General features: G+C 39.9%; 1 protein-coding gene and 1 non-coding gene across 2 annotated transcripts; one reads left to right on the forward strand and one right to left on the reverse strand.

Moving 5' to 3' along the window:
• Positions 1-482: 482 nt before the first annotated feature.
• Positions 483-589, reverse strand: LOC141589173 (small nucleolar RNA R71). Its single transcript, XR_012520122.1, has one exon. It is a non-coding gene; the product is annotated as a small nucleolar RNA R71 (small nucleolar RNA).
• Positions 590-20,711: 20,122 nt separating this feature from the next.
• Positions 20,712-22,099, forward strand: LOC141588504 (uncharacterized). Its single transcript, XM_074409944.1, has 3 exons — positions 20,712-21,003; positions 21,109-21,323; positions 21,914-22,099. Exons 1-3 carry the CDS (start codon positions 20,712-20,714, stop codon positions 22,097-22,099), a joined length of 693 nt encoding a protein of 230 aa, XP_074266045.1.
• The last annotated feature ends 809 nt before the right edge of the window (positions 22,100-22,908 follow it).

A 22,908-nucleotide genomic window follows, 5' to 3' on the forward strand; every position in this document is an offset into this window, starting at 1 on the left:
ACCATGACCCTCTTCCATTGGTTCAGTACTTCAAAAAAGGATGGTTTAGTTTTAAATTTGAGAGTGAGGAAGATATGAATGCTGTTCTCAATAAGGGTCCTTGGAAACTTGGGGCAAATTCAATTGTGTTGAAACAATGGACTCCTTACTTCTCTTGTATTATGGAGAAGGTAGCCATTGTACACATTTGGATCCTTTTTCCTTATTTGGATCCCTATATGTGGACTTATTCTATCTTGAGTAAGATGGCAAGTAAGGTGGAGAAACTTTTGTTTGCTGACCTACATACCACCTGCAAAGCTAGGCTCTCATTTGCTAGGGTCCTTGTTGAGGCAGGTGTATCAAAGGATTTGCCTGATCAAGTGGTTATTAATGCACCCTTTATAGGCCAGTCTACTGATAAGGCCACCCTTGGAATAGATTCTTGGAAGAAGTTAGCTCTAGCTTTCTACAAAAAATTCTACCCATCGGAAAAGACCAATATGCTAAGAGCTCAAATTACGGGTTTTAAGCAAAGGGATGAAGAGTCTTTGTATGAAGCTTGGGAGCGGTTCAAAGGTATTTGTCGCTCATGTCCTCACCATGGACTTAGCGAATAGTTTTTGGTGCAACAATTTTGGAATGGTTTATATGAAGATTCAAGGAACATTCTCAATATGGGATCAAATGGAATGTTCACCGAAGTTGATGACAATCAAACATGGAACAAGATTGAGGAAATGGCGGTCCATAATTCACAATATAGTAGGCCTCGCAAGGCTACTAGAGGAGGAAAGCATGAAGTGGACTCCGTTACTCAATTGGGTGCTCAACTTAGTGCTCACATTGACACAATCAACTTGAAGTTTGAACAAGCTATGACTAGACTTGAGGAAAACTCAAAAACATCAAAGCATCATGTCAATGCCATGACGGCATCCTCATCAATCCCAAGTGGGATATGTGAGAATTGTGGAACTTTGGGTCATGACTCAAGTGAGTGTAGGGGAACAAATGAGCAAGTCAATGCTTTCCAAGCATACAAGAGTGGTACCCCTTATTCAAATTTTTACAATGAAAACACCAAGTTCCATCCAAATCTCTCATACAAAAGCCAAAATGTTCAAAACCCTCAAACAACATACACTCCACCACCCATGAGAAATCAAAATCAAAGACCCTTTTACAATCAAAACCAAGGTTACCAAAATCAAAATCCATACAATCACCAAAATGACCAAGGTTTTGATGTCCAAAAAGCGGTCCTCCAAATGCAAAAGAATCAACAAGAATTTTTCACCCAAATGCAAAAAGATAGCCAAGCAAAAGAAACCACCATCAACAACATTCTAGCTCACACCAAGATGTTGGAAACACAATTGACTCAACTAGCATCTTCAAGCTCACAAAGACAAAAGGGGCAATTACCACCTCAAGGTAATCCCCCTAGACATGAAACGGTTAGTGCCATTCACTTGAGAAGTGGTACAAGGTATGAAGCACCGAAGGAGCAAGTTGAGGATGAAGTTGTGAGAGCTAGTGAAAATGAAGTTGTTGTGCAAAGTCCCAAAGAAGGAGAATCATCAAAAGAAGAAAGTTCAAAGAAAAATGAAGAGAAGGCCAAAGAAAAGGAGCCCATTGTAGTTAGACTTCCTTTTCCAAGTCGTCAAGCCAAGCCCAAATTTGATGATCAACTTGGAAAGTTCATGGAGATTGTGAAGAACTTAGAAGTCTCAATTCCTTTCACGGAATTAATCAATCACGTTCCGGCCTATGCGAAATACATGAAAGATATCCTCACAAAGAAGAAGTCGATCCGGAAACTTGAGACTATCGCCTTTACTAAGGTGAGTAGTGCCATACTTCAAGGGAGTTCACCTCCAAAGTTAAAGGATCCGGGAAGCTTCTCAATACCGTGTACCATTGGCGACACGACGATCAACAAAGCCTTATGTGATCTAGGGGCTAGTGTGAGTGTCATGCCGTACTCGGTAAGTAAAAGGTTGGGAATGGGAGAGCTTAAATGCACCAATATCACTCTTCAAATGGCCGATAGATCGACAAAGACACCATTAGGGATATGGGAAGATGTCCCCGTACGAATTGGGAAGTTTTTCATCCCGGTGGACTTTGTCATAGTTGATATGGAGGAAGATTCCAATATTCCAATCATCTTAGGAAGACCTTTCCTACACACCGCGGGTGCGGTGATTGATGTGAAACATGGAGAGCTCACTCTAGAAGTGGGAGATGAAAGCATAATTTTTAACCTTGACAAAACCATGAGAGCTCCTCGTTTACATGAGCCATGTTTCATGATTGATCATTATAGCCGGAAAGATGAGAAGACGAAATCGGAACTCCAATGGAGGAAGAAAATTGAAGATGCTCCATTCAAAGAGCAAGTGAATTGTGACAAAGAGAGCTTGCAAAGCTCATCAAAATCAACCAAGGAAGAAGAAGATGGCCTCATTGGCCAAGAAAAGAAATTGGGAGAGATGTCCCCATCCAAGCAAGAGATTTTCAATGATCAACTTAATGAAGTTTGTGGTCTTTGGGACGACGAATTTGAAGGGATCTTTAATCCCTACATTGGTAATACCATTGATCATGATCAACAACAAGGGGCACGGTCTATTGAAAGCCTCTACCATGATAATGAACAAGCTTTTGACTACTTTTTCAAGGTGTTGAGCAACATCAACAACACCTTGGACATGCCTCCTTGACATCTCATCAAGAATGAGAGTTTGGTGGAGTCCTCCCTAAACCACTACTTGTAAATATTTCTAACTCCCTAACTTATATTTCAATTTTTGTATTGCATTTTTGTCATTTTTGGATTTTATTTACTTTGATCAAAATAATTGTCATGTAAGAGAGAAGTGAGGGAGGGATTAACAATTTTAATTGATGTGTAGTGCTTTACCTTAGTGTGGGGATGGCAATTGCCTAGGCTATTCGTGCCTTAGTAGTGCCCCCACAATGAAGAACACAAGAAATGAAAGAAAGAAAGAAAGAATGATAAGGGAATGCGTTTGTGCACGGATGGAACTGAATCCGTGTACACGAGGACCAATCCGAGCGGATTCCCCAGAATCCGCCCGTCTGCAGAGGATCCGAGCGTCCTGCTGGGAAGACGCCCGTCTTGGGCTGAGCTGAAAACTGCAAATTTCTTGACTGTCAAAGAATCCGAGCGGATTCCTGGAAAGACGCCCGTCTCACAAAATCCGTCCGTCTTCTGCAAAAGACGCCCGTCTCCCAGCTGAAGAAAAACAAAGAAAAATCTCTGGACTGGAATCCGTCCGTCTTGGGCAAAATCCGCACGTCTCTAGGCGGGATTTTTGAAAATTTGAAGCTGTAGAATCCGAGCGGATTGCGCCTAATCCGCATGGATTGTTCCTGCGTCCTGAAAATTTTCGAACTCTTTAAATACCACCCCACCTTCATTCATTCATTCATAAACACTACCCACAACATCAAAACCCTTATCCTCTCCATCTCAAAAACAAAAACCCTCAACAAAACCCCCCAAAATCAAATCAAACCATCTTTCAAACAACAAATCAATCACTCCATCTTCATTAACAATCAAAACCAAGCACAAAATCTTCACCTTTGAGTCGATTTTTGTTCTCATAAAGGCAAAGCCTTTCACCTTAAAAATCGATTTGGGCATTCTACAAATTGAAGATTTTTGATCTTTTTCTTGGTTAGCTCATCAAATGGCAAGAACAAAGGGAGCAACAAAAGCAAAAGCAAAGGCAACAAAGGCACCAAAGGCTACGGCTCTCTCTCAAAGGCAAAAAGCTCTACAAATGAAGAAAACTTTGGCAACGGTGGTATCAACACCAAGCTTGGAAGTGCAACAACCTCAACAAATTTCTATGGAAGCATCACCTTCTACTCCGGTAATTAATCAACTCTTGCATTATCCGGAGGTAACTTTCATTTCCGATACCCATAGAAATTCATTTGTCAAGTTTGCTATGAAACAAATTCAATCCACCAAATTTGTATGCAAAGATGCCTTAGAGAAGTTAGGTGTTCTTGAACAAACAAGAGTCTTTTTCGAGGCCATGGGTTTGAAGAAATTATTTGAAATGAAGGAAGTAACATACCCCTTCCTTGTCTTGGAATTCTTAAGTTCTTTAAAGGTGACAAAAGTTGAGAATAGGGAAAATATTGAGTTTCGTCTAGCTAACACTAGTAGACGCATCACCTTTCCGGAATTGGGTGAAATTTTGGGTCTTAGCGATGAACCGAGATATCATAAGCAATATGGGAAGTATGATCCCGAGCCTCTTTGGGAGGCAATCTCCGGGAAGAAATTTGAAGATTTTAAAGCTTGTCGTGCTCTTTTGGTCCATCATCCGGGCATAAGAGTATGGCACAAAGTTGTGGGAAATACCATAATTGCTAGGAAAGACACCAATCATTTCACGGGACTCGATTTTATTCTCCTTGAATCAACTTTGAATATTGGAAGAATTCACACCAAGCCTTATAATTCTTTGAGGCTATTGGTTGATAGATGGCTTCATGTAGATAGTGGGAAGAAGGGTACAACCGTTATTGTTAATGGCGGCCTTGTCACGGTCCTAGCCAAGCACTTTGATCCTAATTTCAATAAGGATAGCAAGTACACGGCTAAGGAAGGTGGCCATCTTATTGATATGTCCATCATGATTAACAAGTTCAAGTGGGTTGCTCACAATCCCCTTGACACCAAGTTTGGGTGGCTTACAAGTGAGGCTCGATCATTCACTTTACCCGCAAAGATTTGCCGTCTTAGTGTCCACCGGACCAACTATTTACTTCCCTTATCCAAAGAAGCCGAGTACATCATTCAACAACAAAAGGGTGACCATGAAACCCCCTCCTCTTCCATTGTTATACCGCCTTACCCCTTTGTGTATGAAGAGTTCAAACCGCAAGGAGTTGAAATTGGAAAAGACTATGTCACTCTTCTTATGCAAGCCATGCACAAGCAAGCTTATGAAGATCGGAAGAATGCTTATTTGGCTCAATATCCTCCCCTCCTACATCTAGCTAGACAAGGACTCCTTGATCCATCTTGTCCTTTGCCTAGTTGGGCGGATAAAGAAGCCTTGTTTCCGGGTGCATCTAGGGACGTGGTGGAAGACAATGAGGTTGTTAGAAATGATGAGGAATTTGATGATAATATTGAAGAATAAGCAAGTGGAGATGAAGAAGGAAATGGTGAAGATGATGATGAAGAAAGCAATGAAGAAAGTGACAAGGAAAGTGGCAATGTGACCACTTCTCTGAGGGAAGTGATGATGATAGTAGCATGATGGAAGACTAGCCTTGGAGACTCCTACTCTCCCACGGTTTGTCTATATCTCTTTGTATTTTATTTCATTTTGATCATTGTTGGTTTAGTCCTAGCAACATCAAAGGACTCACACCTCGGTTCCATTGAGGTGTTCTTACTTATTGTTCCCATTTTTGTAAAATCCAAAATGACAATCTAGTTTCATGCATAGCATAGTGTGTGCATAAACTATACCCATGCTTTGACATTAGCAATAGTGTCTCACTTGGTTTGGGGAAGTTAATGCATACGCAACGGGAGGTAATCTAAATTATCCTCTCCGTCATAACAAAAACCATGCATCATGTAGTATAGCTTAGTGTAGAATTGCATTTAGTATAGAAATCATGCATCATCTTTGCATAATTTCCATCATTTTGGCCATTGAGGACAATGCCCATATTAGTGTGGGGATGGGAATTCTAACACTTAACTTTTATTCAAAAACCATAAAAATTGAAAAATTTCAAAAAAAATCATAAAAATTAAAAATTGAAAAATCCAAAAACAAGTTCATTTCCTTTGTAGTATAGTTTTGTATATATTGTGTTTGTTCATCCTTATTCACATTGATTGACTACGCCACATCCGAGACATGAGGATATTGAAGACCGCATGGTATGATCTTTCCAATCTCCTTTTTCCTCTTTATGTTAATGACTATGTGGCTTTATTTTGATTGATGCGGTAAAAACAATGTGAACTTAGGATTGCATTTAGTTTATTTGGCATATTAGTTGGTAGAATCATATGCATTAGGATGTTTATATGTTAGTTGCATCATGGCATGTAGTTGCATGTTAGAAAAATTTTGCGAAACCGTCTATTTGGGAAGCTTGACAAGTGTATATAGGCCCTAGTAGATGCTTTTTCTTCTTAAGACTTTGCTTGTTAGAATACTTGTAAAACACCCTAGGATGTGTCATGCTAGTATCCTCTGACCCATGGTTTAAGGCCGAGTCAAGAGTACCTTGTGGTGTGATAACTCCTTGGCTACCGTTTATTCCAAGGTGACCCTTGAAACCATGCATAATTCTATCATTCATCCATGTTCTACCACACTTTTGTCATCAAAAGGGAATGGGCACAAAAAGAAATCAATTTGAGTTCAATGAAATGAAAAGTGAAAAGAAAGTTTGCAAAAATGCATCAAATGAAAAGAGGAGCAAAAATAGACTCCTAAGCTTCAAATACAAGGCACCCTCGTTACTAATTGGGGTGACTTTGAAAATGTTCAAAAAGAAATGCAAAAAAGTTGTCAAGTATTGAAATGCCAAAAATCAAAAAGAAATGGCAAAGAAAATGTTCTCAAAATGTCAAATGCCAATGAAATTGGGGGGAAAACAAAAATGAAAGCAAACTCCCGAAATGAAACTCAAATACTATCGATCCCTTTTATCCATCGTATCCATTTTTGTGCATGGTAGAGAGGGGACGACCCTTCTTCTTGTCTAGGCAAGAGGGGGAATTCCGCGATCCTCCAGTGTTTCTAACACCATAAGGAGTCTACTCTTGACAAACGCATTTAACGATTGAGGACAAAGGTACCCTAGCTTGACACAACTTGGAGGTGATTTATTGGTATCCTTCTAGGCTTAGTAGTTTGAACAAATTGCATCTATGAAGGAGTGTGTACCCTTGAATTGCTTCCCTTGTAGATAATTTCCGCCACTTAGATGAGGAAAGTGGCTATTCTTTTTGTAGATGCATCCATTATGTGTTTTTGTGTGCTTTAATGTTTGGATGTGTCGCCATTTTGGCAAGACCCACCTTGCCTTGCAAGAAGGCATCCTACCTCATGGTTGTCTTGTTGTGAGTTGAAGGGGCGGAGTGAGACCCGCTAATTGTCTCATATCGGCTATTATTATTAGGTTAGGTTAGTTTTGGTCCTAGTCTTTGTCACCTCTTTACTCGGGACGAGCAAAGGTTCGGTTTAGGGATATTTGATGTGACCATAATTGGCGCATATTTAGCCCCCGAATTACCATTGTTTCTATGCTTTTTAGTGCCTATTTGGGTCATTTCTTATCTTTAGTCCTTTGTTTTGCATATTCTTTGAGATTTTGATCCCTTGGTAGGAAAGGAGTAAGAATCTTGCATTTTCATGGCAAAACGAGGCTAAATTGATCGTATTTAATGACCAAGCATCAAGGAGAGACAAGACTAGAAGGCCTTTGTACATATTATAGTAGAAGAGCAATGTTGAGAAAAGGATCCTTGAGTCCCCAAGGAAATCCCCAAGGAATTCATGAAGAAAAGGGAAGAAAAAGAAGAAGAAAAGTTGCTGAACTACAATCCGAACGGATTGTAGAGAATCCGTCCGTCCTCGCCAATCCGAGCGTCCCGCATAGGAATCCGCTCGGATTCCCCCTCGCCAATCCGAGCGTCTTGCCCAAGAATCCGCTCCGATTCCTCGGCCAATCCGGCCGTCCCGACTCCCATCCGCACGGATCCCAAAGCCAAAGACGTTTTCAATCTTCAAGCAACGATAAGAGAAGCCCTTCTCTCGGAGAATCCCGGAGGCTCCTTGCTCAACTTAAAAAGTGTAATTACTAGTTTAGCCCTTAGTTAACCCTAATGCATCCTCCCTAATTTTCACTATAAATACCCCATTAGTCTAATTAGAGGAGCATGTTCTTCTTATCAATAATTAGTGTAGTTAATATCAATCAAATCTCTCTTCAATATTGTAATCAAGTATTAATCAAGTTTTAATCCAAGTTTTAGTTCTTTAATCTCTCTCTTGTTCTTCCTTTATTTCGGGTAATTAGAAGATTATTGGGTTTATTGGGAGATTGACAACCTTCCATCAATCATCAAGTTCTTCTATTATTCTTGCTTTATTATTGGAATCATTAGTAGGTATAATCTCTTAATCCCTTTTTAATTATTGCTAATTACTATCATTTATTCATCATGTTTCATTATGTTAGTATGATTGACAACCTTTCTAGCATGTTCAATATGATGATGAGTGAGTAGTCTCTTAGCTAGGGTTTAATGGGTGATTAGGGGAAACCAACATGGGGAATGATTCATGCTTAAATTAATATGCTTTCATATCTTATTTGCTTGCTTGTTTTGATATTAATACATGCACATGTTATGCTTGATGAAATGCTAAGCCTATGAATCCTTGCATTTACTATCATCTTCTATCCTTTCAACTTGACTTGTAAGACATAACCCAACTCGAGTCTTGTTAGACCATGCATGTATTAAGTAGGGAAGATTAAGTCGACTTGTAGGTGTTGTACAATCCAAGAGATTCGGCTCCGGGACCCAAACTTTCCTAGAATTGTAAGATATAACCCAACTCAATCCATCACTACAATAATTGCTTGCTTATAATTTGAGAACATGTTTGTATGATCATATCCCATGATTCTCCTATGACCCCATGACACCCTAGTGCTTTTAATCAATTGTTTACACCCTTATTTCTTTTACCTTGCTAGTTTATTTTCATTGCTATCTTAGTTTAGTAACCTTCTACATCAACCCAATTTGTGACACCCCTAGACACCACTAGTTACAATAGAATCTTCATTTCAATACCCGTCCCTTGGGATCCGACCTTTACTTGCCTCTTTACTAATTGTAGAGTTGTTTGTGAAGTATAAATTGTGTTTTGTATCGACCATTGACCAACGACCACATATGCTAAATTGTGAACACCAAATGGCTTATCAAGGCCCTTCAACCATTGCTTTGCGGTGCCGATTAATGAAAAAGGAAATAAGACCCATCTTATTTGGTCTTGAGTCACGCCCGTTTGAGAGATAGCATCACAATAATCGCAAAATGTTTCCATATGAGAATGAGGGTCCTCACTAGGCATTCCCCCGAATTGGCTCCTCTCAACTAGTTGGATGAAGGCGGACTTGGCAATAAAGTTTCCGGTGAGATGTTGCGGTGTAGGAGTACCATTTGGTAGATTCTCCTCGGTGGGTATAGAGTGGGACGAGAATTTAGGCATTGTAGGTGGATTTTGTGTGGTATTGTTTAATGGGTTCTCTTCTCCTTCTATTGCGAAAGGATTGACAAACTCACTAGTGGGTTGAACAACTTCACCAACACCTCCCAAATTCCTCCTAACAAGTCTCCTATTATTCGTCAAGGTTCTTTCGATTTCACGGTCAAAAGGTAACAAATCTCTTTGTAACCTTCTAGACATGCAAAATATCAAACAACTAGAAAACAATTAGAGCAAACCTTGAGGATTTTTACTTCCCCAAGGTGAAAAAGACACAACTAAAAACAATAAAAGAAATCTTAAATCAATTAAACACCGTCCCCGGCAACGGCGCCATTTTTGATCGGAGCCATTTGGTGTTCACAATTTAGCATATGTGGTCGTCGGTCAATGGTCGATACAAAACACAATTTATACTTCACAAACAACTCTACAATTAGTAAAGAGGCAAGTAAAGGTCGGATCCCAAGGGACGGGTATTGAAATGAAGATTCTATTGTAACTAGTGGTGTCTAGGGGTGTCACAAATTGGGTTGATGTAGAAGGTTACTAAACTAAGATAGCAATGAAAATAAACTAGCAAGGTAAAAGAAATAAGGGTGTAAACAATTGATTAAAAGCACTAGGGTGTCATGGGGTCATAGGGGAATCATGGGATATGATCATACAAACATGTTCTCAAATTATAAGCAAGCAATTATTGTAGTGATGGATTGAGTTGGGTTATATCTTACAATCCTAGGAAAGTTTGGGTCCCGGAGCCGAATCTCTTGGATTGTACAACACCTACAAGTCGACTTAATCTTCCCTACTTAATACATGAATGGTCTAACAAGACTCGAGTTGGGTTATGTCTTACAAGTCAAGTTGAAAGGATAGAAGATGATAGTAAATGCAAGGATTCATAGGCTTAGCATTTCATCAAGCATAACATGTGCATGTATTAAGATCAAAACAAGCAAGCAAATAAGATATGAAAGCATATTAATTTAAGCATGAATCATTCCCCATGTTGGTTTCCCCTAATCACCCATTAAACCCTAGCTAAGAGACTACTCACTCATCATCATATTGAACATGCTAGAAAGGTTGTCAATCATACTAACATAATGAAACATGATGAATAAATGATAGTAATTAGCAATAATTAAAAAGGGATTAAGAGATTATACCTACTAATGATTCCAATAATAAAGCAAGAATAATAGAAGAACTTGATGATTGATGGAAGGTTGTCAATCTCCCAATAAACCCAATAATCTTCTAATTACCCGAAATAAAGGAAGAACAAGAGAGAGATTAAAGAACTAAAACTTGGATTAAAACTTGATTAATACTTGATTACAATATTGAAGAGAGATTTGATTGATATTAACTACACTAATTATTGATAAGAAGAACATGCTCCTCTAATTAGACTAATGGGGTATTTATAGTGAAAATTAGGGAGGATGCATTAGGGTTAACTAAGGGCTAAACTAGTAATTATACTTTTTAAGTTGAGCAAGGAGCCTCCGGGATTCTCCGAGAGAAGGGCTTCTCTTATCGTTGCTTGAAGATTGAAAACGTGCTGTGCTGGGATCCGTGCGGATGGGAGTCGGGACGGCCGGACCTGGGCTGAGGAATCCGAGCGGATTCTTGGGCAAGACGCTCGGATTGGCGAGGGGGAATCTGAGCGGATTCCTATGCGGGACGCTCGGATTGGCGAGGACGGACGGATTCTCTACAATCCGTTCGGATTGTAGTTCAGCAACTTTTCTTCTTCTTTTTCTTCTTTTTTCTTCATGAATTCCTTGGGGATTTCCTTGGGGACTCAAGGATCCTTTTCTCAACATTGCTCTTCTACTATAATATGTACAAAGGCCTTCTAGTCTTGTTTCTCCTTGATGCTTGGTCATTAAATACGATCAATTTAGCCTCGTTTTGCCATGAAAATGCAAGATTCTTACTCCTTTCCTACCAAGGGATCAAAATCTCAAAGAATATGCAAAACAAAGGACTAAAGATAAGAAATGACCCAAATAGGCACTAAAAAGCATAGAAACAATGGTAATTCGGGGGCTAAATATGCGCCAATTATGGTCACATCATCTACTCAGAGGATAGTCTATGAATGTTTGCCCTACTATTGTAAGACTTGTCAGAAAATTGGACATGTAGATGCCTCTTGCAAAAGGAACATGCCTGTTCTAGAGAAAACAGTGGTTTCCAATCAGGTGACTGTTGAGCCAGTTGCTAAAAAAGTTGTCAAGCAGGTCTATAGGCCTGTGACTGCTGTTCTTGGGGCTAACCAACTTGAAATGGGGAAGCCCTCTGATGGCCACTTGCTAGGTGGTACCTCACCTACCCTGGTAGTGGAGCCTCTCCCTTTGAATGGTCAGGAGAACTCAGGATGCATGGAGCTAGGTTCTTCTGCCCAGGATAAGGCCCGAGTTTCCTCACCTAGGGTGGTTGTAATGCACTCAGAATGCAGTGTGCTAAGGCCTCTCCCTTCTCAGCAAGGTTCTAGTCCTAGGCTGCTTGTTAGAGTTCCTTCCTCTGCACTAGGTGATTCAGATGAGGTTATTTCTAGGTTTTCTTTATCGGCCCAAGGTAAAGTTGATGGTCCAATAGTGGATGATCCTCCTGATTTAGCTATTCAATGATTATCTCCATATGGAATATAAGAGGTTTTAATAAGTTGGCTAAGCATTTATAGGTTTTACATTTCCTGAAAACTACAAAAATTGATATATTGGGCTTGCTGGAAACTAGGGTCAAGCAAAGTAAGGCTAAAAGAATTCTGAAGACTAAGTTTAGAAAATATAGTCACTACTGTAGCTACAATAGCCATCATAATGTAGAATATGGTTGCTTTGGGATCTTGCTTCTGTGAATCTATCTATCCTACAGGAGGGGGCTCAGGTAGTTCATTGCTTTGTCCATCATTTATCTTCTGGCAGGAAGTTTCATCTTTCTGTGGTATATGGGAGCAATAATGCAGTATATAGGAGGAGACTTTGGGATTCTATGATGACTCATGCAGCTGGAGTGGGGGCTTGGGCTGCAATGGGTGATTTTAACATTGTCAGGAATGCACAGGAAAAAATCAGTAACACTCCTCCTGATCTGAATGACATTACTGATTTCAACTTGTGCCTTGAGAGTTGTGGCCTAGATGATTTGTCTGGTACTGGTAGTGAGTTTACTTGGTATAACAAGCAGGACTTTTGTACTAGAGTCTATTCTAAGCTAGATAGGGTTTTAATTAATGCTGACTGGTTATTATCTTATACTCAAACTACTGCTAGTTTTTTTCCCCCTAGTGTCTCTGATCATTGTCCTGCTCTTTTACATTTTACTGATGATCCTATCCCTAGGAAGCAGTTCAAATTCCTTAACTGCTGGATTGATCATCCTGATTATCTGGACCTAGTGGAGGGTGCTTGGGCTTGCACAGTTAAGGGTAACTCTATGCATAGACTTATGGGGAAGTTAAAGAAAGTTAGATTGGCTCTTCGTGGTCTTCACTTAGCTAGCTTCTCTAATATTGAGCATAGGTTGGATGTGAAGAGGGAGGAGCTTAATTGTTTTCAGGAGCTCCAACAGGAACCTTTGTCTGAGTCTCTGATTAACAAAGAGCATGCTCTTTCTCAGGAATTCTGGAAATTGAAGGATGTGGAAGCCAAGATTCTTATTCAAAGAGCTAAACCGCATGATCTTAAACACAATGATACCTGTTCTTCTTTTTTCCTTGTTAAGATAAAAGAAAGGCAACAAAGTCAGTATGTTAGTGAGATTCAAGTTGTCCAGGGGGTCACTCACTATGGACTTCAGAATGTGGGGGATGCTTTTGTGGAGTATTATCAGCAACTCCTGGGGACTACTGTTCCTGTACATGAAATTGACTCTAATATAATGAACAATGGCCCTTGCCTTGATGAAGCTGATTGTGCTTTACTTACTGCCCTCATCACTAGGTCTGATATCAAGAGTGCTCTTTTTTCCATTTATTCTAATAAGAGCCCTGGTTTAGATGGCTTCTCTGCTGGCTTTTTTAAGTCTGCTTGGGGTATTGTTGAGGAGGATTACTGTACTACAGTGGAAGACTTCTTCAAAATCAGCTTTTTTCCTAAGCAAGCAAATGTTACACTTGTTTCCTTGATCTCTAAGAAGAAATATGTCCAAAGTGTAAAAGATTTTAGACCAATTTCTTGTTGCTCTATTATCTATAAGACCATTAGTAAGATCTTGACTGGCAGGTTGCAGACTGTCATGGCCAAACTAGTAGGCTTGGAGCAAGCTGCTTTCATACCTGGGAGGAGTCTTCATGAGAATACTATGTTTACACAAAGCTTGATTAATGGTTATACTAGGAAAAATCTTACTCCTAGGTGTATGCTTAACGTGGACATTAGCAAAGCTTTTGACTCTTTGTAGTGGGAGTTTCTAAAGAATATGCTACTTGGTTTTGGTTTCCCTATGCTCTTCACTAAGTGGATCCTTGGTTGTGTTACTGGGGCCTGGTATTCCTTAAAGATTAATGGATCTAACCATGGCTTTTTCAAAGGGAAGAGTGGGGTCAAGCAGGGTGACCCCTTATCCCCCCTTCTTTTTGTCCTTAGTATGAAGGTTTTGTCTAGAGCTCTCAGAGTTATGTGTCATGATAAGAAGGTCTCTTACCATCTAAAATATGCAAAAATGAAGCTTACTCACCTTATTTTTGCGGATGATTTGATGATTTTCATATGTGTGGATCTGCCATCAGTTAGGAAAGCTACTGATACACTTCAGCTTTTTCCTTGCTGGTCTGGTTTGAAAGCTAGCTTTGAGAAGACTGAGGCTTACTTTGGTGGTGTTACTAGCCAACTGAAGCTGTTGATTTTGAAAGATACTGGCCTCAAAGAGGGGCAGTTCCCCTTCAGGTATCTGGGGCTCCCTCTGAACCCTGCTAGACTTACTAGTCATATGTATGAAGTTTTGGTTCTTAAAATCCAAAATATTGCTCATTCATGTGCTTCTAAGTTCCTTTCATATGCTGGTAAGCTCCAGGTTATTAACTCCTTTGTTTTTGGCTTATGCAACTTCTGGTGTGGTAGTTTACTCCTGCCTAAGGGCATTTGCAGTGCCATTTCAGTTTTTTTGTCATCAGTTATTCTGGGGTTATGCTGAAGGTACTAAAAAGCAGGTCTTTATGAGTTGGCAGAGCATCTGTACTCCTTGGGATGAGGGAGGTTTTCAGGTTAAGGATATCACTGCTTGGAACGAGGCTAGTATGCTCAAGTTGCTTTGGCACCTAGATAAAGGGACTGGCTCTATTTGGACCACTTGGGTGGCTAAGTATTATTAGATCAGTGTAGCATATGGGGTCTCTCTGTTCAGAATTCCTACTCTGAAATCTTTGAGGAGTTATCAATGTTAGGGACACTTTGATCAGTCGTTTGGGAGGGATCCAAGAAGCCCAATCTGCTCTGAAAAGCTGTGGCACTTCTGACAGGTTTTATGTTGGCAGGGCCTATAACCTGCTCAGACTAAGAGAGAGTCCCACTTTATGTTTCAAAGTGGTTAGGAGTTGTCTTCTCCTACCTAGATTCAAGGTCATCCTGCAGCTTGCCCTTCAAAAAAAGCTTGCTACCACTGACTTATTCATTAAACGAGGGATGTGCTTGGTTAATCGTTGCTATCTCTGTAAGTGTAAGGCAAAAAGTTCAAGACACTTGTTCTTTAAGTGCGCTTATTCTTCCATAGTGTTGTCCTCTGTTCTATGCTGGTTTGGTGTTCATTCTGTGTCTTCTCAACTGCACGGCCTGCTTGCAAAAGCTCACTGTATGAAGCCTAGGAAGCAGTGGAGAACTTGCTGGTTTGGGTGTTGTGTGGCTGCGACCGTTTACTGCTTATGGAAAGAACGAAATAGACGAGTGTTTGAAAATCGGGAGCAAGAGGCATGCAACATCATTAGGGAGATTCAAGTTGTCACTTGTTTTATACTGCTTAACAAATCTCATGACACTGTGCAGGATGCGATTATAGAGGCTTTCAATAGATAGTTTTTCCTTGTGATAGAATTCACTATAGGGGATATGCTTGTAAGAAATCTCTCACTCATGTATATTTTTTGACATATATGAGAAATACTTTTCTTGCAAAAAAAAAAAAAAAAAAATAATAATAAGATACATGTATATGCATTCATACTATACTCATCCTATACTACTTCCACCCTATATATACCCCCTTATTCCTTATCTACCCACCTTACCATTTCATTTACATTTCCACCACACAAACAAAAGAGAGAGAAAAAGAGAGAAAAGAGAGAAATTGTAAGATATGAGCCTTAGTCCCTCCGTCTCAAGATCTGATGTAAGACCGTCTTATACTAGCCTTTATGTTATTATTTTTATATCATTGACCCAGCATGACCTTGACCTGCCTCTGACCCGTCTTTGACCACCACTAGGACTGGCGTTGACCACCATAATGGGGTTTGACCGAGTGGTTTAGTTGGGTTTTGTGGGTTCATGTGAACCGGTATTAGGGCTTCGGTTTTAAGGGAGTTATGGGTCGGTTTGGGTCCGGTTTCAGGGTGGTTGTTGTCGAGAGTGGTGAGGGGAGTTGAGGGGAGGTCGTGGGTGGTGGATATGGTGGCTGGAGGTAGCGATTTCAGGGAGAAAAGAGGGGATCTCAGTTGAGTTTGTTGTTGTTGTTGGTAGTTATTGTGTTGGGTCGGGTTTAGGGTTTTTGGTGGCGCGTGGGTGGTGCCGTGGTGGCAGGGAGTGGATGGGCCCACCGTGGTCAGTGGGGGACCCACGGGGGTGGCCATGTTGGTGTTGTTTGTTAGGGTTATTGTTGGTGTTGAGGTGGGAGGTGTTGGTGGGTGAGTGTAGGTGGCGGTTAGGGCGGCTGGACAGGCCGGACCCACCGTGACTGGGTGGTGGCCCACGGTGGGGGGCATGTTGGTGGTGGTGTGTATTGAGTCGGATTTTGGATAACAGAATAAGACGAGTATTCAATTAGTCGCACGTATTAGATTAGTATATTTATACGTATTTGTATAATTAGATTAATATATTTATACATATTAGGAGATGGGTTTTGTAAGACGATTTTATGAGACAGACCTAGCTTATATTTGACGGATGACTTATGCGGATATGTTGTAAAGTAGGTTTATCCTACTCAGTTTCATTGTTGCATTTGTTTATAAAATGAGTCTTTTAACGTTCTTTTGCATTGAGTGAGTCGTATTGCATATTGTTGGTCATGACGTCTCGAGGAGTCGGAATATTTGAGGATCTGGCATTTGTGACGTATTTGGCATATCATGTTGTCTGTTGTCTGTTGTGATTGTATATGTTAGAGGATTTGTTGTTGTTGTTGTTGTTGTTGTTATTTTGAAGACGTAAAACGGTTAGGAGACCGTCTTACGCTTAAGTCGCCTCTTGGAGCTTCCCACTCCAAGAGAGATGTGCACATTAATGACTTGAGTTACGGAGGGACTCGTGTGGTTGAGACACGACGCCTGGCAGGGGATCCGATTGGCTTCCGGACCCTGTACGTCTGGGCGTGTCCCGATACCTGTTTGTGGTTGTTGGTAGTATGGGCGTGTCACTGTACCGGTGTGGTTGTCGGTATGTCTGGGCGTGTCTCGGTACCATGGTTGTGGTTGTTTGATAACATGTCATTTATATGATAGCCATGTTGCATACTCACACACTTTGAGTCGCGTCACACTTTATTTATTTATTAAACTAACGTTTGTGTGTCTGTGTAATTGTCACCTATTTCGGGGTGCTTGTGTCAATCCATATGATATTTCCGATCATATAGGGATCAGGTTAAGTACATGTTGTTTGGATAGCACGTGGGAGGCGGGACGAGCTTGATGAGTCACGAGAAGAGTATAGTTGGTTAGAGAAGTATAAAAGTCATGAGTTGCACTTTTATTAATTCGTTTACGTTATGTAATTCATTAAACATTACATTAATAAAATGTTCTTTGATTGAAGTTTTGAAACACTGCCTCAGGAAACCGAGATGGTAATGCTTCAATTATCTTGGCTAGATAATTGGGGTGTTACAAAGTGGTATCAGAGTGACGATTTTGGAACCTAAAACCAATGAACCAAAAAAAATGAATCTAGGTGAGTCTAAGTAAAATGAACCTGATATGAGTACAATAGGAGATCGATTTTGGATGACTAGGCGCCCCATGGCAAAGCTAGTGCCTATCGTCTCTGTTGGTCACTACATGGGTGGCTAGGAGTACGGAAAACGCTATGTGAATCATAATAAGAATGCATATGTGTTATGGATTTAATGTGTGTTTGAATATGGCACGGAATTGCTTAGTAAGCACAAGCATTTCTCATCTATGGTGGGGAGTTTGTGTACCTAGTTTAAGGGTTGTTTAGTGGTTATTTCTTTCAAATTGTAGTTTTTTTTCTTATGAAATGAAATGATACCTTTTTGCAAAAAAAAAGAAGAAGAAAAATATGGCATGGAATATGATCATTGTGAAAGAGGTGTGAATACGTGTGTGTTGTTACTCGTTATATGTTATCGTATGATGGAATCATTTGTATAGAATATGATAACATGTGATGGATGGATAAATGGACTCATGTGAGTAGTATATCATAGATATGATTAGTGTGTGTTGACATGAGGGACGGTAGTCCCGAATCTTGGCATGTAGGTATCATTTGCGTGTTTGAGCTTGCTAGTGTCATTGGTAAAGCATGAATGATGATGGTTAATGGTAGAGTAGTTATGATTTTGGGATTAATGTACCAAAGACAGTGAGTGAGAGGCTAAACCTGATCGAGTAGAGTAGTACTCGACCGAGTGGACCTGTCACTCTACCGAGTGGGCAAATTCAAGAAACTGGAAAATTTCTGGAAGGTTTCCACTCGATCAAGTAACCTATCACTAGACCGAGTGGAGCTGAACTCGACCGATTGCCTTAAGTACTCGGCCGAGTGGGCCTAGTGAGCTGAGAAATTCGTGTAAAATTTGTTTTTCTACCTTATCTTTTCATTTCTATCTTGAACGTCGTAACTTCAACATCGATTAATCTTAAAATGATTCAAAGCTTTCATATTGTGATTTGTTGTTTGAATTACAATTTGCTACTCCACTTTTCTTTATCTGTCTTCTCAAATTTCGACCATGTAGTTGAGTCATCTTCTTCATTTTTCAATTTGAAATGGATAGTGTGTGTGTGTGTGTGTGTGTGTGTGTGTGTGTGTGTGTGTGTGTGTGTGTGTGTGTGTGTGTGTGTGTGTGTGTGTGTGTGTGTGTGTGTGTGTGTGTGTGTGTGTGTGTGTTTATTCAAATATTATCAAATAATTGCATGACTTTGTTTAATTTCATAGTAATGGTTGATTTTATGTATCATTAGAATGGTCAAAAATCAAATTTTCATGTTAAATTTTCTTTCCCACCATGGATGAGCTTAGAAACTCGTGCTTTTTAGTCGATAACCGGATTTTCATGTTTGTTGATGGGTCGTATTGAACAAGAAGCTTAACGCTTGTTGTTAATGTCGGATTTTACCTTGTATGCGAAATTTCAACATAAAAGTTTTAACTTACTTCCGATTTCCGTAATTGAAACTTGTTTAAGTCGTCTTACAAACACTATTATCATCCCTAGTAGTGTGGTACATTGTCTTACAAACGAATATTTCATTGCAATTTTGGCCCAAAATTTTGAACCAAGTGAGGAACATGAACAATTTTTGATTTTAACCCAAATATGGTTTAATAGTATTGCAAGGCTATAATATTATTTGGGATTTTGCTATAAAATGGTGTGAATTAAAATTTTCCTTCTTGAAGGTTGACAAATTTCCGAAAATGTTGTGGAAAGTATACATAAGCTTTGATTTTACGCTCGTGACGTACTTCATTTATTCCTTATTATTCTAATCTTCGATTATAATGTTTTGTGAAGTCGTGCATAAGAAGTTTTCCCGTCTTAAAATATTATTTTCGAAAAAGAATGGTATACCTACCCGGGTTTTTGACTTTTCTAAGTTATGTTTTGTACCAATCGAATAGTATTACTTTGAACATGGCCTATAATGACATGTACCATCCTATGACGGATTATTTTGTATTAAAATTTTCGAGAAATTTGATACAAATGACCTTTATGCTAAAGTTTTAATATATCATTTTGTATTTGAGTCAAGTTTGTGTAAAATTTGCATTAGAGTTGAGTTTTAAAATTGTATCGTTTTACAAAATTCATCATATTTCAAGTGTGCTATTAGGGCGATTTTTAAGGTGTCGACCATTGATTTCCTATCCCCTCCATGTTATTTGATTTCCTATCTTTTCCATATCCGTTCTGGATTAACTTATCCGTTGAGTTAACCCGAGATTTCCGAGTATAGAGTTGTGTGTGAGCCCAAAAGAGTGTTATCCCACCCTAGCTTTAGGCATATGTCTCTGACAAGATGTGTGGAATTGGACATAGTCATCAAGTTTTATAATTTGGGAACACTAGGACGGTAGTTGGTCCATGTAATGTTTTTGAGTATGGCGAATTGATCATGACAACTTATAAATGATGAGTGGAGTGCAATCAAAATTGGACACTTAGAAGTTGTGTGGATTCATAGATAGTGAACGCAATTTGAGGACATGTGAGAGTGACCGTTTGAGCACGACTCAAGTATTTTGGCTGGCATATGGCTGAGTTTGGATTTGTATAATGATGAGGGAATGATTGAGGAACTACAGCAAAGGATAAAAAAATGATTTTATATTGGAATATGCCAAAAAACTTTGCGATAAATTCGTTTCATTTGATATTGATCAAATAACAAGGGACCTGAATACCCAGGCTGATGCTTTGGCCAGCCTTGGTTCAAATTTCACCCCTGCTATCTTTGACAAAGTACCTATTGTGCATTTACTTGAACCTGCCATCAACAAGCCTGAACAGGTAAACCCTGTCAATATTGACAATGACTCTTGGACTAAACCGTATTATGATTGGTTCCTGCAAGGTATACTACCTCAGGACAGGCATGAGGCCAGAGCATTGAAAATTATGGCTTCTACTTATTCTATCATCAATAACACTTTGTTTAAAAGATCTCAGACTGGACCTTACTTAAGGTGTCTTGAACCACATGAAGCCAAACAAGTACTTCAAGAAATTCATGACGAATACTATGGCAACCATAAAGGTGGAAGAAGCCTGGCAAGCAAGATACTCAGGACTGGCAATTACTGGCCAACCCTGAGGGCTGACTGTCTTGACTATTTTGCAAAATGTGAAGCCTGCCAAATACATGCTCCAATTATCCATCAACCATCAGAGCTACTACATTCAATTTTTGCACCCTGGCCATTCATAAAGTGGGGCATAGATATAGTAGGAAAACTCCCAATAACTCCAGGCCAGAAAGTATTCACGTTAGCCATGACTGATTACTTCTCCAAATGGATTGAAGCAGATTCTTTCAGGCAGGTTACTGACAAGGAAGTAATATCCTTCATCAGGACAAATATCATATGTAGGTATAAAGTCCCTTCAGAGATAGTTTGTGACAATGGCACTCAATTCGTTGGAAAAAGAACCAAAGCTTTCTGTGATGAATGGAATATCATCCTGGTAACTTTAACCCCTGGCTACCCAAAAGGAAACGGGCAAGTTGAATCAAGCAACAAAGTAGTCATCATCTGCCTGAAAAAGAAGCTGAAGAGTAGACGAGGTAGATGGGCAGAAGAACTTCCATGAGTACTGTAGGCAGACAGGACAACTCCAAAGACCTCAACAGACCAAACACTTTATTCCTTGGTGTATGGTTGTGAAGCAGTCATTCCTGCAGAAGTACATGTGCCAACTTCAAGATACAGCCTGAACAACATAGAAGCAAACAACAGCCTGATGCATGACAGCCTAGTCCTAATAGAGGAGTTAAGAGATGCTGCCAAAATCAGGATAGCATCATATCAACAAACAGTAGGTATAAGTTACAACAAAAATGTCAAAATCAGAGTTTTTAGGGAAGGTGACTTAGTCGTACGAAAGGTATTCCCAAACAAAAAAAGAAAAATCAGCAGGAAAACTGGCCCCTGGATGGGAAGGCCCATAATTAATAGACTCAATCGTCGGGCACGGAGCATACATGCTACAAACCGTAGAGGAAGAAATGATCCTAAGGTCCTGGAATGTAACTCATTTGAAACTATTTCATATATAAAATTCTCAGAATAATACAGCTATACCCTATCCTAACAAAGTAAAAATTCAATTCTACTCATACTAATTTGATATATTTAAACCCTGCATGTTCTGCCTGTCAAAACTGCTTGCTTTATATGTACAACATGCAAATTCTATGTGTATCTTGTATGCAAAACTTATGTGTTCTACCCTACTCATATATGTCTTGATATAATATTCGAATCCTGAAAAATTATGCATGATCTGTTATTACATGAATAAGTCTTCAGGATTGAGGGCTCTATTTATATCCTACTACTTTGTTTTTTATTTTTAGCACTCTTTATTTTTGTTGCACCCTGTCATGCCCAAACGAATGTTGGTAAACCACACCAGATACAGCAAATACGGGATCAATCAGGCATGGAATAATTGTTTGACCCAACTATTTGCAGCACACCTCTACAACAGCTGGACGCAGCACTGTGGTGGATAAGAAGGTGAAAGATCCTGACGACACGTCCAAATGTCCTCCAGAAAGTCCGAATACCAAGCCCTCTAGCCAAGCAGGGGACATAAGCCCTCCAATCAAGCTGGATCCCACCCACTTCATGACAGGAAGAAAAACTGCACATGATTGAAGATTAACATCGAAGTAAAACACAAGACAAGATAACAGGTTGAAGATCATATATTTAACAGGTTAACAGTTGAAGATCATATATTTAACAGTTTAACAAGTTGAAAATCATTTATTTAACTGTAACACCCCCATCTGCCAGGAGCCTTAACAAGAGCTTCCCTAGTAGATAAGGACGTCACCATCTCGGTTGCCCGAGATCAGTAATAATCAAATGTCGATAATAGAATGATTATGTTTTATTACAAGTGATTACAACAATAAAAGATATAACCCATGATAACTATCAACTAGATGAAACTATCTCTGCCATGACTCGTGATAGACTCGTCCCTCCAAGCACCTAGCTATGATCCATATACCAACCTGCTAAGACTGACTGCTCACCATAGTGGATCATGGCAGACACACAACATAAACAGACAACACAACAAAAATACACAAGGTCAGTAACTGAGGTAACCAATACAAAAGCAGACACAACGAAACACAAAAAACATACATACACCACCTCCTCCAAACACCCACCCATCTCTGACTACCCGTAAGTTCAGTCCTGCCGGATTACCAATCGCAACCAGTAATCCAGACCGCCAGTGGGGGACCGCAGCCGTTCCCACCTAAGCCCCGCTCATCTCATCCGAGTGATAAACCCATGTTCCTTAATGTGCACACCCCCTCCCGTGGCGGGTTCCACGGAGGGCGAATCAAGGGCGTGAAGCCACTCCCGCAAGTGACTCCACTCAGCCGAGGACGCACCTCGAGAACCACAGATGAACAATCACAATCAGCTGTACAACAACAATCACC

This window comes from Silene latifolia, chromosome 6 (genome assembly GCF_048544455.1).
Source record: "Silene latifolia isolate original U9 population chromosome 6, ASM4854445v1, whole genome shotgun sequence".
Lineage (NCBI taxonomy): Eukaryota > Viridiplantae > Streptophyta > Magnoliopsida > Caryophyllales > Caryophyllaceae > Silene > Silene latifolia.

Coding starts and splice junctions, on each gene's coding strand:
- LOC141588504 (XM_074409944.1), top strand. CDS start 20,712: ATGACTGATTACTTCTCCAAATGGATTGAAGCAGATTCTTTCAGGCAG. Junction 21,004..21,108: donor GAAGCTGAAGAGTAGACGAG/GTAGATGGGCAG, acceptor GTTGTGAAGCAG/TCATTCCTGCAGAAGTACAT. Junction 21,324..21,913: donor GTGACTTAGTCGTACGAAAG/GTATTCCCAAAC, acceptor AACTATTTGCAG/CACACCTCTACAACAGCTGG.